At 42.2% G+C, this 15,319-nt stretch overlaps 1 protein-coding gene across 1 annotated transcript; it reads left to right on the top strand.

The window, feature by feature from the left end:
* The first annotated feature begins 9,689 nt into the window (after positions 1–9,689).
* LOC116803218 lies at positions 9,690–12,954 on the top strand. The gene has a single exon (XM_032727102.1). The coding sequence runs from the start codon at positions 9,772–9,774 to the stop codon at positions 12,523–12,525; it is 2,754 nt and encodes a 917-aa protein (XP_032582993.1). The 5' UTR covers positions 9,690–9,771; the 3' UTR covers positions 12,526–12,954.
* Positions 12,955–15,319: the final 2,365 nt, after the last annotated feature.

The raw sequence follows: 15,319 nt of genomic DNA, 5'->3' as shown, positions 1-15,319 counted from the left end.
GCACAATCTCTAAAACGTGAAGAAACCGTGGTAATTCTCAAAGATGCTTGCGGATGAGACTTGAAAGCGAACATGAACATATCGAAGGCCGCTACCATCTTCAAGTAATCTGGGGTTGAAACCCACCCGGAGTACGTGGACCTGACATAGTCCAACTGATAGGGAAGCATTGTGAGCCCCTGCATATATCTCTTCATAATGTCGGTGATTCGATCTTGTATTAGCTTGATGTGAGTAGGATGTGAGGTCCTCAATAGTATGTATATACTCAATATATAAAAGGCGAGGGCATGGGATTCCCTTGGTAGGACACTCTGGGTGGGGTATTCACCGATTGGGTAATCTGGCCCATCCTTAATCGTCACCAGATTCAGTGGAGTCAATACCTCATCAGCAGCTCCTATAACCACATTGTAGGATTTCCATTCTGCTGTGAGAGGAGACCCCTGCAGCTCAGCATAGTATTTGGCCTAAAAAACATAACGCCATTTCGGACTTCAACTTGTTTGTCACAAGTCCCGACTTCACCACACCAGAAAATACTGGGTCTCGCCCAAATTTGACAATATAGTCGAAATGGATGGGATAGGGTATTTGTCGTCGGTTGTCTTATGATTTAGTTTCCTAAAATCAATAACCAGACGCTTTTGTTTGTGACCCGCTTCGTCGATGCTATTTTGTCGACGACCCATATCGGGTTATTGTAAGGGGACTTTGACGGTCGTATTATGCCATTCGCTAGAAGTTGTTTAACCTCTGCATTGACAAAGTCAGACACGCCCTTTGGATACGGATACAGTTTTGAGTAAACTGGTTCGTCATCCGTTGGTGTGGTGGCAACCGTATTTATGTTGTACGGTAGGGACTCGTTAACGTCCGCAAATGCCTTTACCATTTTGATCATACTATCAAAAGTTGGTCTGATAGTAGGAGGAACATCTGCGTCATTAATTTGAATATGGTTCACCTGTTGACATTTAGTGAACTCGATTTTTTCCATCCCATGGTCATGTGTAATGACGTTGTTTGTCAGATCTATTTGGGCATGGATCTGTTTTAGCAGGTCAAGGCCAATTATGCCATCAAAGTCATTAAGTGACTCTAGCATGAAAAAATAGGACTTTACACCGAAAAGGTGGATGAGGCATTTCTGCTCGATCTTAGTGTGCCCATGAATTGATTTGACTTGAAAAGGGCTGTCAACTGACACCCAATGTGCCAGTTCGGGAAGGGGTTTTATTTAATGTTTTGAGGCCCTTGTGTCCATCAGAAGTCTGATAATTCGCCCTGCAACCGTTCGTCTTATGAACGGAAGCAGGGAGCTCCCGCTAAAAATTTACAGCTTTCGACTTCGGACAAATCGTCCTCAACCTGTGTCGTTTCATGCTGTGGCCGTGACTCGTAGTCACCGCTACTCTCTTCTTGGGGTAGATGATTTAGGTTTTGTTGGGTCCTCATGGACTGGTCGCCGTGCCTTTGATTGTTCCAGTAACCCTGTGTGGGTTGCCTGGAGCGCGAGGAGGAATCCACCTCCATTGGCTCGGGACCCCGCCCTTGGGACTTTTGGTTGTTAAAGCGCTGTTTTGCGCTATTTGGGTTGGTCATTTCTGTCTTTTTGGTTCTTTTGGAAGTAGGGATTCCTGTTTTGAGGATTTTCTTCCTTTGCCTGTTGTGCGTTCTGACGCCAGTTCTGGGACTTTTGCGAATTTTGTTTTTGGGGATTTTCCTCCAGGTGTCTTGGAAAATTTGCTGCGAAATAGCCTCTCTCATTGCTTGATTCAGCCTCTTGGGCTAGAGCTAAGGCTGGTTGGTCGGGAAGACTGCCCACTTCAGAGATTTTTTTAATCCTGAGACGAAAAAGTGAAGCGCGTCGCTTCTAAATTTTTCGTTTAATGTAGCTGCTGCGACGGAGTCGTGCGTCATTAGTGTTTTATTTGTCAATAGTGTGAGTTTTTTTTCAACTTCGTCCAAATATTGTAGTAGAGGCAAGTTGCCCTGCTGAAGCGTGCTTAGTTTCTGTTGGATTACGTGAACCGGTGTCTTGTCCGCGTATTTAAAATCTAACCTAGCAATAATGGCTTTAAAATTCAACACTGTGTTGAATGAGGCCAGCACAGCATCTGCTGGTCCCCTTACTTTGTTTCTGATTATAGCTACTGCCTGGTAGTGTCTTGAGGTGCCGCTGTATGGTTCGAAGACTTTATAGGCTGCGGAAGCGGCTTGCCTCTTTCTATCTTTCCGTCGAACTCGGGGATGGACTTTGCTACATCTAAGTGCTCATCGCATCGGGTCCCTAGCACTATTTCAGCTTCTTGGAAAATTTCTATCTGTGGTGCAGAAACTCTAGCTTTACCAAGCTGGTTTGTCAGGGAGGCTATCTTTTCGTCAAATAAGCGGGCTTGTTGCTCAAGGGCTGCCTGCACCTTTGCCTCCATTCGGGCATCCTGTTCAGCATTCATTTTTTTTGATTCCGCTCTAAGTATGAGGCTATTAGTTCGTCGCCACTACTGTCTTCCGCTCTGTTTTGGTATTGCCCTGGAACCAGCATAAAAAGACTCAAATCGTTTCGGAATTTATTTTTTGTTTAAGCTTATAGAGGCTCTTTAACGCTTTATTGCAACAGGCAGAAATTTATTTAAGTTTGTTTTTATAAACACTGAGCAGCTCTGAGTATTTTATTTACCTTATTCGAAAAATAAAAATGAACATCTCACTTACATTTTTTTATACATGAAATTCGAACTTCGATCAAGTGGTGTGGTGGCCGCTGCGATATGCTGTTTCCCGTCGGCCGCTCGTACTTGTTGATTTGATTTTTTTAACTCGCTCAGCTCTTTGGCTGGGGTTCTTAATTTTTTTGTATTTGTTGTTCTTTTTGTTGAAGAATAAGGTGCATTCTTGCACTGTTTTTGTGGTTTTTTTTCCACTAAATTGGTTTTGTTGTGTTTTTTGTTTACTTTATTAAATCATACCGCGACTCTTTGCGTTAGCTCGAAGAGTTAGAGTAACTGGGTTACTTTCCGTGTGGGCGCCAATTAGAATACGACTGTTATTTATAAATTGTATTTATTTGTTTTTATTTATTGTACGTGACAATTGGAGAACAAAATTAAAACTGGAACTTAGGGCAAGCTCCGCCGGACCACGAAGCCGCCGCTGCCGCTGGAAAGTCGGCTGAATGTTGCGTCAGCGTCTGCAACGGGCGGTCAGGCAGCTTGCGCGTGCGTTTTTCTGGGTTCGGACGCAACTTTGTCGCGACGACATCCGGCGTAGCAGTGTTGTCAGAAAACTTAAGCTTGCGCGTGTTAACTTACACATTGCAACAGAGTGCTACAATGCGCTTGTATATTATGAATACATATAGGTACAGTGGTTAACCGATATGTGTGCATACTACACTATATCTGAGGATTTTAGTTTTATTTGATGAAATCCGCTTTTTAAGTCGAGAACGGAAAAAAGTTTGTTGTTACCCAATTGGGCAAGCACTTCATTTATCTCGGGGATAGGATATTTATCAGCTATTGTTACTTTGTTTAGTTTCCTATAATCTAATACCATTCGTTATTTCCTTTCGTTTGAAGCGTCGAGCTTCTTGGGAACAATCCACACAGGTGAATTGTACGGAGAACAAGATGGTCGTATTATACCATTTGCCAAAAGTTCTGAAATCTGTTTATTAACCTCATCTTTAAGTGACATGGGATTGGTAGAACTTAGAGTATACGGGTGTTTCATTGTTCGTGCGTATTTCTGCTATCACGTTAAAGGTGCACGTCAATTTTTCGTCTGGTTTTGAGAATAATTTGGGATAATTTTCAAGTAGATTTTCTAACTTATTTTTTTGATGATCGGACAAATGGTCTGTACGGGGGCTAATATTATTAAGTGAGTCACATTTAATACGCACATCTCGAATATTAAACAGGTGTGCCATTTTATAGTGTGTAATTTTAACGTTACCTCCAACTGTAACGGCTTGAAATGGTTTCTCGGTTGGAGCGGGGTTGCTAACTAAACAAGGTTTAATATAGTTTCTATTAGATCCTGTATCAGTAAGTATTCTCAGAACTTTTGCTCCTACTTTCACCTCAAAATAAGGTAAGGAGGAGCTATTTACTCTAAAAAATGGAGGTCGGCGTATGGTTCTTGTCCTACATCGGTTCCGTAACAGTACTCGTGTTGTTCTTGGTATTCGTCTAACGTTTGTCCGTATTCTTTTGAGTCTGCTTGGCTGTACGCTAATTGTTCAAATTTTTTTGTTCATTATCTGCGTTCTGGTCATTGCTACTAGGTGTAGTAGTGTCGTCATTCTGTTCCTTACTTTCTATATTGAAAGTACGTTGTCGTTTGTCACCCTGTGGAAAAGGGGGAATGGGGTTTCCTGGTCGTTTACCCATTTCCATGTTCGATGGTCTGTTCATATAGTTCAATTGTCTTGTGCGGGTGCTTGGATCCACGTCCATAGGCCTACCTCAGGACGAGGTAGCGGCTTTGGTGCCGTGGGGCGATTCGGTATGAAAGTTGGGTTTGGTGTGAACGGCTGTCTTGCGTATAATTGTTGTGCGAATGGTTGTTGTACGTACGGTTGTTGTATTGCTGCTTGGTTGTTAAAGAATGTTTGTTGTGCATTGGTCTGCTATATTGTTGAGCTATTGGTACTCTTTGAGGCATGTTCTGAGTTGCTCGAGGAATTGAATTATTCAAGTATTGGGTTCTGGGCATTGGTATCGGTTTTTGGTTTGATCGAAAAACCGTAGATTGAATTCTGCCTGTAGCATAGTTTGATCGGTATGTTTGGTTCTCGATTTTCAAACACAGATGCAAGGCTTGAGGTAAATCTTCAGGCTCCTTCATTCCAAGAAGGCGAGGTAGATCTCCTCTCAATCCACGAATAAAAGTGCCTAGAGCTTTATCTCTGTAAAGCTTAGTCATCATTTGTTCTGACTCGCGAGATAATTCCATACAACCAACTTTATTCAGTAGTAAGGACAGGTGACGGTAAACTACCTAATGGAAGTCCTCTACTGTTTAATTGACACCCTCAGTAATGGTTGTCAATTGGTACTCCAATGTACTCAAATCGCGCTTATCTGCGTAGTGCATTGTTAAGCACTTTGAAAATGCATTCCAATCTAGTGGCACGTTATAGGATTCTAAGGCTGTGTCTGCATTGCCAACAATTTTGTTTCTTATGGTATGTATTATACCGAAATATTTAGCAGTGCTTTGTAGTGCCGCGTAGTTCTCTATGATTCTATCTACTCCCTTTTTCCATGAACTAAACTCTCCGCGGTCGCCTGAGAACTCTCGGATGCTTTTAACTATTCGGGTTATTTTGTTGTCTGATTAATTGGGGAACCTGAGAAGAAATAGCTTCTGAAACTATTCTACTAATGTGTGCGTTAAGCTCTTGTTGGTTCATATTGACTCTGTGTTGTTCTGTCTGGCTTACTGAAAGAGTGGGGGGTCTAATTAAGTTATTAGGATTTGCCATTAACGGTCACGGAAAATTGGAAAATTTAAAATGTATTAATTTAAAATTTAAAATGTATTAATTGTATGTATTGTATTAATTCAGGTTAGTACAAATAGATATCGTAAATAAATATACTTTTTCTTTGTGAAAGTGATTCAAAAAAATCCGAAATATTTTAGTTAAAAACTATTTTTTTATGTCTAAAAACATGGTTTCTTCCTTCTACTTTGGAGGGTCCTCGTGGGAATCTCAATGTTGGAAATTGTTATACTACAGTATTTTGTAGTCAGTTGGTTGTTTATAATTTTACGGTGTGTTATATATTCACTTTGGTTGATCACTTCACTTTCATTTTCTTATAACTGTATTTTGTGTAATTTGTGTTCTTAATTTTACTTGTAATTTTTGGTTAATTTGTATTGTTAATATTTTCTTTTTAAATTTTCGTTTTTCCTAAGACCGATCTTCTGGATTTTGTCCTGTTTGCTCTCTCTACTAAGGATCCAGGTGCGATACTTCTTTCGGAAGGTTCCGTGGGGACGGGCCTTGCACGGCGTTGGTCCTTGTAGGCGATGAGTTGCCTTTGAGTTGCTTTTAGGGCCACCACAGTGGGTGGGAGTCTTCCCTTTTATTTAACGGAACACGGTTATTCGCGACTTACACTTTTTTGTTTTTCGTCACGACGCGAGCGTAGAGGCGTTTTGCTCTTTTATTCGCTAACAATTAGAGGCTATTTGCTCTGTTATGTTATAAACCGGTCCCTGTTCGGGCGCCAGTTAATTTATAAATTTATTAATTAAAATAAATAAAATAAATGTTCAAAGTTAAGACTAAATTAAAGTTCTACTCTGATTCCCTAATCTGACCTTTTGTGAATCAGAATTTGGTGTAGTGCTGGCGGCGACGGTGGCAGCGACGAATCAAAGTTTGACAACAGTTTGTCAGTTGTGCAGTCGGCTGTAATTGGTTAATTGCATTTCTGCTGATGACTTCATAATAAATTTGGCCATTTCCTGTTGTTGCCAATATTTCGTACGAATTGCAGGTGCGCGTGTGAACTGTTTTGCAACTGCAGTTCAATGCTCTGATATTATGTTGGCGCGTGCAGGAAATAATGCAGACGCTGACCTAAGCTTTTCTTTATGAGATTTTGGTAAAGCGTGTTGTTAACTTATATATATTTTTATATTTATACTAATGGATAACTACTGCCTCTGTTAATTTAAGATTAATTATAAAATTTACTTATTGACATACTTTTTAAGACAGATTGTAAATAAAAAGAGAGAGAGACAAAAAAAAAAAATAATAATTAGAGCAATTACAATTAGTATTATGGTTATCCAGAACAAGTCTGCATTTTGGACTTCCACTTTATTTATAACATTTGTTGTTGAGTCAACAGTTTTAGTGTCTATCAGACCCATTTTGGGTATACTACTTTTACAGTTTGGTAGAAAATCTTCTTTATTTTTATATATGTTTTTAGTTTTGCTTATTTCAGTGTCTCTATAGACATTTATATTGGGAATTATTTCTTTCGTTCTTTCTTTTTCTATTTTGTCAATGTTAGTCAAAAAAAAAAATTTTCTTTTACATTATTGCCTGCCTGAATCTAGCTATGGCTTCACGGGCCATATTGGGTTAACAGGGCATAGTAGTTTATGCTCCATTTTACAATGTGTCTTACAATTTTTCTTATATATATATATTTTTATATTTATTGTTAATTAGTTAATATTTTAGTGCTGCTGATGTTCATCTCCTGGTGTCAGCTGGGCGTCGCCGGGGGTGGCAAGCAGACACTCCCTCGCTGCTGTCTATTTCTGGGCTGCTGATGATTTTGATGGCTGCTCACAAGTCCCCAGGCAGTGACGACTCCAGGCTCCTTCGCAGTCCGGAGGGTAGGTTTTTTTTTGGCTTCGTTAGTGCTGGTGCTGGTGCTGGACATGCCTTTGGTTTTGGAACTTCATTAATTATTGTTATATTTTTAGTATTTTCTGAGTGAGTTTTCTTGAGTTTTTGGGTCTTTAATTCAGATAATTGCTGATATTGCAGCTAGTGGTCTAGCTCTGCATGTAGCTTTAGAGCTTTCGACCAAACTGGTGGCGTTTGCTGACCGTATATTAGCCACCACCACCACGTGAGCTATACGTTTGTTCAGATTGCTTTTTAGACCGCCACGGTGTTTTCCTATACCTCAATACAACTCTACTCACTCAGATTTTTCCTCAGTTTGGCAATTGTAAGTTCCATGTAATGATTCCTCGGTCTTTTTCCTCAGCCTTCCAGTCCAGTTTTCCTCCAATATGTGTTTATTATTTCGAAAATTTGTCCATCGTTGGACGACTGTCACGGTCGCCATGTAATGGGTCGTTCATTGATAACTCAAGTCTTTTGGTTTTGATTGCAGCCAATCAAGTCAGGCTGACTTAGGTTTTTATTTGATTTTTATTTAATTTTTGTTTGGCAGAAATGGTTCTGCCAGTTCAACGTCTTTACAGTGTCTGCGTTGTGAGTTTTGAATATATTTCGTCTTAGGCTAAGCCGCGTAGCTGCGCTGCCGGATACGCCAGCGGCGGAGCGGCTTTCTTATGTATATCTTATATATCTAGTCTTATCGAGAGAGCGAGCTATGTATGTACTTATGTATTATGCATTTGGTCGGCGTGGGAATGCTGACCATGCACTTATACTTTGTAGCCTTCAAGTGTACGATCATGTTACATCCGCCTTGGGCCTTATTGGTTGCATAAACATAAACATAAACATAGAAACAAAGTGCTGCTATATGTTAGTATGCTATTATACTTAAATGTTCTTAATATTACATAGGCGCATACTACACCAATGGAGGCGTGACCGGCGGATTACGGCTTTCGCTTTCGGATTCTAGCGTACTAAGCCTACTATTCATCTTTTTCATATCATCCTTCAAGGGATTCTTTCATTTCCTCCATTGGAACTAGCGTAGGGGTATCGGAAGCAGACTGAATCGGACAGGCAGACGGTTAACCAAGAGTTTGTTCACTTAATACTTGAAACGTATCAGCGGAATTTAATTTTTTTAGGAGAGCGCAAACTAATTATAAGGTATTTGCGGTATTTATTATTAATCTTCAAAGAGCGTAAACTGGATGTAAATGTGGTTTCACTCAACCTTTACAATTGATGTATGCGTGTTGAGGTGTGTACTCGTCTTAAAATCTGCGAAAAGATAAAGATTTTTTAGAAAACTCGAATAATAATTGTGGACAATATTTTTTTTATATTAGTTTATGTTTAATGCTCGTTTATGTTTCATTTGTGACGAGTGAATTTAGTGAACAGTTGAACTGGGCGCGGTGGTCCGTATTCTTCCTTTTTGACCTTGGCCTACTAATGGTACGGTTGCCACACAATCCTCTGGGCTGCTTTCTCGGGTGCCTCCACACCACTCAGCCTATCCAGCAGATTACCACGCACTTTAATCAAAGGTTACTTGGTTAATATTTCATTTATTCATTATTTTATTTCTTCTTTTCCTTTTACTTCGGCGCTATGCACATTGCACTCGCGATTAGGCTACAGCGAGTGTAGGCAAATCGCCGCAGTGGGTCCTACCACAGGCCTTTATTTTTTTATGAAGACGCTTAACCGAGAATTGTCGCAATCATATCCTGTCAAAGTGCTGTGTCTGCATTTGCAACATAGTAGCAGTTTCAAATCAGCTCATAAGGGCAATGACTGTTTTGGCGGCTTGGCGGGTGGTACCGAATCGTGTATACTCTGTACTGCGATATCGGTAACTCCTCCCCCCCTGGAATGAAGTGACGGCCACATCGAAGGAATGGCCGAAACGTAATTTAACGGAATTTCCACAGGGGTTATAATGGTGCTTCTTCTTTCAACATCAGGGTCAATATTGTGCATATGGTCTTCTCGTTTGACCGCGCGTTCACACTTCCGAGATCCTTCTGTTAACACTCCGACACTCGGCCTCCTTCCACACGCGATCTCTCAGATGATTTTTGGATACAGCACTTGGTACGCCGTTTAAACAAACCATAAAATCGGGAGAAACCAAATTTTTGTGGTATCAAATATCGCATAAATCACACTGGTTGCAAAATGAAAGGAATATAGTGATCGAAGTCACCGTGTAAGGTGACTTCACCCATCCAGTGAACTTGCACATCAAGCAGCCCGAGACTTTGCAATCGTATTCCGAAACTTCAGTTTCAGATGAGCCCATAACGTTCATAACATTCATAACGTTAGCGTACATATGTTGTGTTGAATAGGCTGCGAAAATGGTAAGTCGAATCGCCCATAACGACTTCATTATAGTCTCCCGTCAATTGCTGATCAATCGAGCCGACACGGATAAGGACAAACGGAGTGCCAAGATGCTCATTATCTACAGCACTGGAAAGCAGCACATCGTCACCTTCAAGCTGCCCATCCATGCGTTTACAGTGCAAAAGCTGTTTCTCAAGATGAACCTTCATATGGAGGATACCATCACGATTGATTGCATGGAGAATGCCGGTGGTATTATCCATTTGGTGGTCTCTGTGGGATTCGCCATCGGTGATACCATTGCCGATACGATTGCCAAGGCGGAGGAGTTCTACAAGAAGGTGCATCAGTCCAGGTCGTCCGCTGATGCCGCTCCTCGCAACGCGGTGCCCGTTGAAGAGCCACCATCTCTTCCGGTTGTCAAGCCATCGGTGGTCTCTGTGGGCTTCGCCATCGGTGATACCATTGCCGATACGATTGCCCATGCGGAGGAGTTCAACAAGAAGGTGCATCAGTCAAAGGCGTCTGCTGGTGCCGCTCTTCCCAACGCGGTGCCCGTAGAAGTGCCACCATCTCGTGCGGTTGTCAAGCCATCGGAGACTTCGGTGGCCAACAATGGTTGCCAGCCAGCTGCAACCAAAGGCAAGAAGCACAAGAAAAGACATTGCGCTCCGGGAGACCCCAATGCTGACAAACCGATATCGTCGGCGAATCAAGACGTCAATACTTCCAAGACCAAGAAACATAAGAAGGGCCATTCTACAAAGGACAGGAATGGTTATCAACTTGCTGGTGCTCAAGACAACCCAGGTTCATCTGGCAATAAACAGGGAAATCAAACCCCTACGGGTAACACCTCAAATTCTCCAAAGAAGAGTAGTACTGCCCAAGTGATATCGTCGGTGGATCAAGACGACAATACTCCCAAGACCAAGAAACAGAAGAAGTGTCATTCTGCAGAGGACAGCAATGGTTATCAAGTTGCTGGTGCTCAAGACAACCCAGGTTCATCTGGCAATAAACAGGGAAATCAAACCCCTACGGGTAACACCTCAAATTCTCCAAAGAAGAGTAGTACTGCCCAAGTGATATCGTCGGTGGATCAAGACGACAATACTCCCAAGACCAAGAAACAGAAGAAGTGTCATTCTGCAGAGGACAGCAATGGTTATCAAGTTGCTGGTGCTCAAGATAACCCAGGTTCATCTGGCAATAAACAGGGAAATCAAACCCCTACGGGTAACACCTCAAATTCTCCAAAGAAGAGTAGTACTGCCCAAGTGATATCGTCGGTGGATCAAGACGACAATACTCCCAAGACCAAGAAACAGAAGAAGTGTCATTCTGCAGAGGACAGCAATGGTTATCAAGTTGCTGGTGCTCAAGACAACCCAGGTTCATCTGGCAATAAACAGGGAAATCAAACCCCTACGGGTAACACCTCAAATTCTCCAAAGAAGAGCAATGGTCTCCAGGGCGTGCAACCAGCTGGAGATGCTCTCGCAAGCTCCCAGTCAATCCAGTCGAAGGACCAAGTCGCACATGCCACTGTTAGCAAGAAATCGGAAGAGACAGCTGGAGGATCTCAATCGCGGGTGCAACCGAATGTTGCATCCATACCGGCACCAGCCGAGAAAGCAACTAGGGACACTATACCCACACCTGCAGAACGCGCAGAGAAGAGTCGCCTGCGCCGGAACAGCAACTGGATAATAAGCAGGGACTTTGACGATGAAGTCATTGTGCTGTTGAGCAGCGAGGATGAGGAGACCACCGCCGCCGACAATGGCCAAACAGAGGGAAGACTCTTCGTCGACGAGAATCCAACGCTTTTCACATATCCGCCCACCGGAACCGGTGGCCTGAGCATCACCATTAAGGACTATATGCGTCTCAAGGAAGGCTCATTTCTGAACGACATAATCATTGATTTTTATCTGCGCTGGCTAAAGAATAACATCATACCAGAGGGTCAGCGCGATAGGACGCACATCTTTAGCACATTTTTCCACATGAGATTGACCACAGAGACGAGTCCCAACAACACGAAGGAGCCGGTGGCCAAGAGGCGTCACGAAAGGGTAAAGAAGTGGACACGAACCGTGAATATATTCGAGAAGGATTTCATCATAATACCATTCAACGAGAACTCCCATTGGATACTGGCCATCATATGTTTTCCAAACCTGAAGACCTCCGTGGTTAACCATGATGTACAGACACCCGGCGAAGACATTCCAATCAAACAGCCATTGATTCTCATCTTCGATTCGTTGGAGAGCAACTCACGCTATCGACATATTGCCATATTGCATGATTACCTCAACTTCGAGTACAAGGCAAAGTATCCGAAAGAGCGGGCCCGCATCTTCAACTGGGATAATATGCCCGGTCTCATTGTGGAGGTGCCGCAGCAGGAGAATCTCACCGATTGCGGCCTCTATCTGCTGCAGTATGCGGAGCAATTCTTCACAAAACCCATCGTTAACTATAAGCTGCCCATTAGGGAGCTGATCGATTGGTTTGACCTGCTCACAGTAACCAAGAAGCGCGAGGATATCGCCAATCTCATCCAGAAGCTGATGAATGAAGGCAATCAGCAGGGCATAACTTTGCCCGTCATAAAGTTTCCCACACTGAATGGCATAATGGTGATGGATGTGGATGACGAAAAGGAATGTGACACGGAGGAAGAGAACCAAACTATAAACCAATATAGTTTTGAAACCAGAACACCGCCGAAAAGAAGGCATACACTCAAGTAAACCACTTGTGAAGTGGCTGCTTCGGAAAATTATATTTTCACACAGAAGAACTGAAGACGGCGACAACGCAATGCACACACGTTTGGAACACTATGTGGAGCAAGTGACACGGAGGTGGGTTCACCAGAATTATACGTTTTTTCCCCAAAATCAAGAACACTTTCACACACACACAAGTCACCAAAAAGAGCAGTGCGGCCAACAAGACGATAAAGATGCTACCTACCAGAGAGAGAGAAAGAGAGACACAGATCAGGATCACAGGATGAGCAGGATAAGCAGCATGAGCAGGATAAGCAGGAGCTGGATGCCAGGAGGTGGAGAATGGCCAAACATCAAGAAAAATTCTAAATTTAGAGTCACCAAATTAATAGAAAATATTTTTTTTTGTAAATAGCAAAATAAACGGTCCATAGGACCAATAAAAATAGGTCACGCAATAAGCAAAGCTTTATAGATTACCAAAAATGAATTCTACTATACTATATGGTACTTAAGCGCGGTTATCAGCTATTTGGAAAACTGTAGGGTATTACCAAATCAGCATTATACTCGACTCTAAGCCCACACACATACACAGACACACGCACACGCACACACATGGATCTCTGTGCATTGGTGTTGGGGTTCGGCGATAAGAAAATCGAGCCATTAAGTCGCGCCGGCGATTCTGCAAGCATAGTGTGGCAAGAAGCCCGAAGGACTCAGCAGGACGAATCACCACAAGCAAGTGGAGATCCTGGGAGTGGAGGAGAAGGATCTGACGTGTCGTAAGGATCATTGGAGTCAGTGGCCAGCAAAGGTGGTCCCAGGACGATCGTTGCCTCGCCCAAGGACGATACACCCTGCACCATAACATCCTGAATCCGTTCCGGCCGGCAGAAGGACCTTCAGAAGGAAAGGCAAGAAACCGACGTGTCCATAAGGGTCAGTGGAGTCAGTGGTCGGTATAGGTGGTCCCAGGACGAGCGTTGCCTCGCCCCAGGACGATACACCCTACCCCATAACATCCTAAACCCAGACCGACCGGCGGGTGGTCTTCCAGAGGAGACGACTGCGACGTAGCGGGTTCCAGAAGGACAGTGGAGTCAGTGGTCGGTACAGGTGGTCCCAGGACGAGCGTTGCCTCGCCCCAGGACGATACACCGTGCCCCATAATATCCTAGTCCCGGCCGGGCCGACTCGTCGTCCACGTCAAGGAGCCAGCAGTACCACGGAGGCAAGGCGTTGCAAGAGAAGCGCCGAAGAGATCTCCGAAAAAAGTCAATCTCAGTTTTTGGCGTCCAGAATGGAACTGATTGTGCTTTTACTTTCCAGACTTAAGCTAAGCTAAATGTTTATAAAATAATTCTAGTGTTCGTTGGCAACATGTTTATATCGAAGTGCTGGTGCGGCGGTTCTTGTTTCTTAACCGAGAATTGTCGCAATCACATCCTGTCAAAGTGCTGTGTCTGCATTTGCAACATAGTAGCAGTTTCGAATCAGCTCATAAGGCGGCTTGGCGGGTGGTACCGAATCGTGTATACTCTGTACTGCGATATCGGTAACTCCTCCCCCCCTGGAATCAAGTGACGACCATATCGAAGGAATGGCCGAAACAAAATTTAACGGAATTTCCACAGGGGTGATAATGGTGCTTCTTCTTTTCAACATTAGGCTCAATATTGTGCATATGGTCAGGAATACGAATAATACATAAATTGTGAAGAGGTGACTTGTAGCCGATGTCTTCATGGTGATGATGTCATCTTGGCTTGATAAGGCTTGTAGATGGAGTTTGTGCAGGTTTATGTCTTCGAAAGTGTTTTTTATATTCATCTGCTCGAATGATTTTACGGAGATTTTTGTTTCTTGGTCGAATTCCATCACTGTATCGTCATATGTTAAACCGTTAACCTTGACCGTGCAATTGTTGAATGTTAGTATTGCTGATCCATTGATTGTAAAGGGTTCCTGGCATGAGGACGTGATATTGGTGTTAATTGTGTAGAAAATGAAGATGTGACGTTGTTCAATTTCCTTGATCATCTCTTGCTGACCAACGTCCTTGACATCGCATGTTGCTATTTGGTTTCGGAGTATGCCATCGAGGCAGTGGATGTTAATTAGCTTGGTCTGTGTCCGCGCACCTTCGCATATATATGTTCGATGAATTTTAGGGCATTTGTCCTCTACATACAAAATTGGCTTATCCTTATCATGTAATATATAGTTGGGTACAATTAAAAATTTAGTTTTGTTTAATGGTAAAGGGACAATGTGTGTTAGTGTATACATTTGTGTCTTAAATATGGGTATGAAATAACATGAAATATTATGTATGAATCGTTAATATAGGTTTCTAGAGCCAACAATCTGTATAAGTGTTCATCGGATTCTATTTTGACATTTTGTTTTATTGTGAATTTGTTGATAGATTTTATCTAGTTTTCTGACAATATAAATTTGGGTATAAGATTTAACTTAGTTAATAAGATGCTTTCGGCTATGTTACTTATGTGGTTGTTTAAGACATCTATATGGAAATTAATTCTAGTGATATATTGGAGTAGGTGTATTTCTTTATGCTAATCATTCAGAGTCTTGTAAATGTTGTTATTGTAATTCTTAATAAAATTGTTAATTGTTAGTTGCTCTTAATTAATGTGTTTTGTTATATTCTCAAATCTTAGAATAGCTTCTTTGTTAAATAGTGTTTGTTTGTTGATTTTTTCTGTTATTTAATTTTAATTTTCTTTAACAACGTTAAACTTTTCGTCAATAGTTTGGGCGTCTTCCATATTTTCAGTTACTA

This window comes from Drosophila sechellia, unplaced genomic scaffold (assembly GCF_004382195.2).
Source record: "Drosophila sechellia strain sech25 unplaced genomic scaffold, ASM438219v1 U_318, whole genome shotgun sequence".
Lineage (NCBI taxonomy): Eukaryota > Metazoa > Arthropoda > Insecta > Diptera > Drosophilidae > Drosophila > Drosophila sechellia.
Note: the sequence above shows the minus strand (reverse complement) of the source record. Positions and strands in the feature narration are given on the sequence as shown.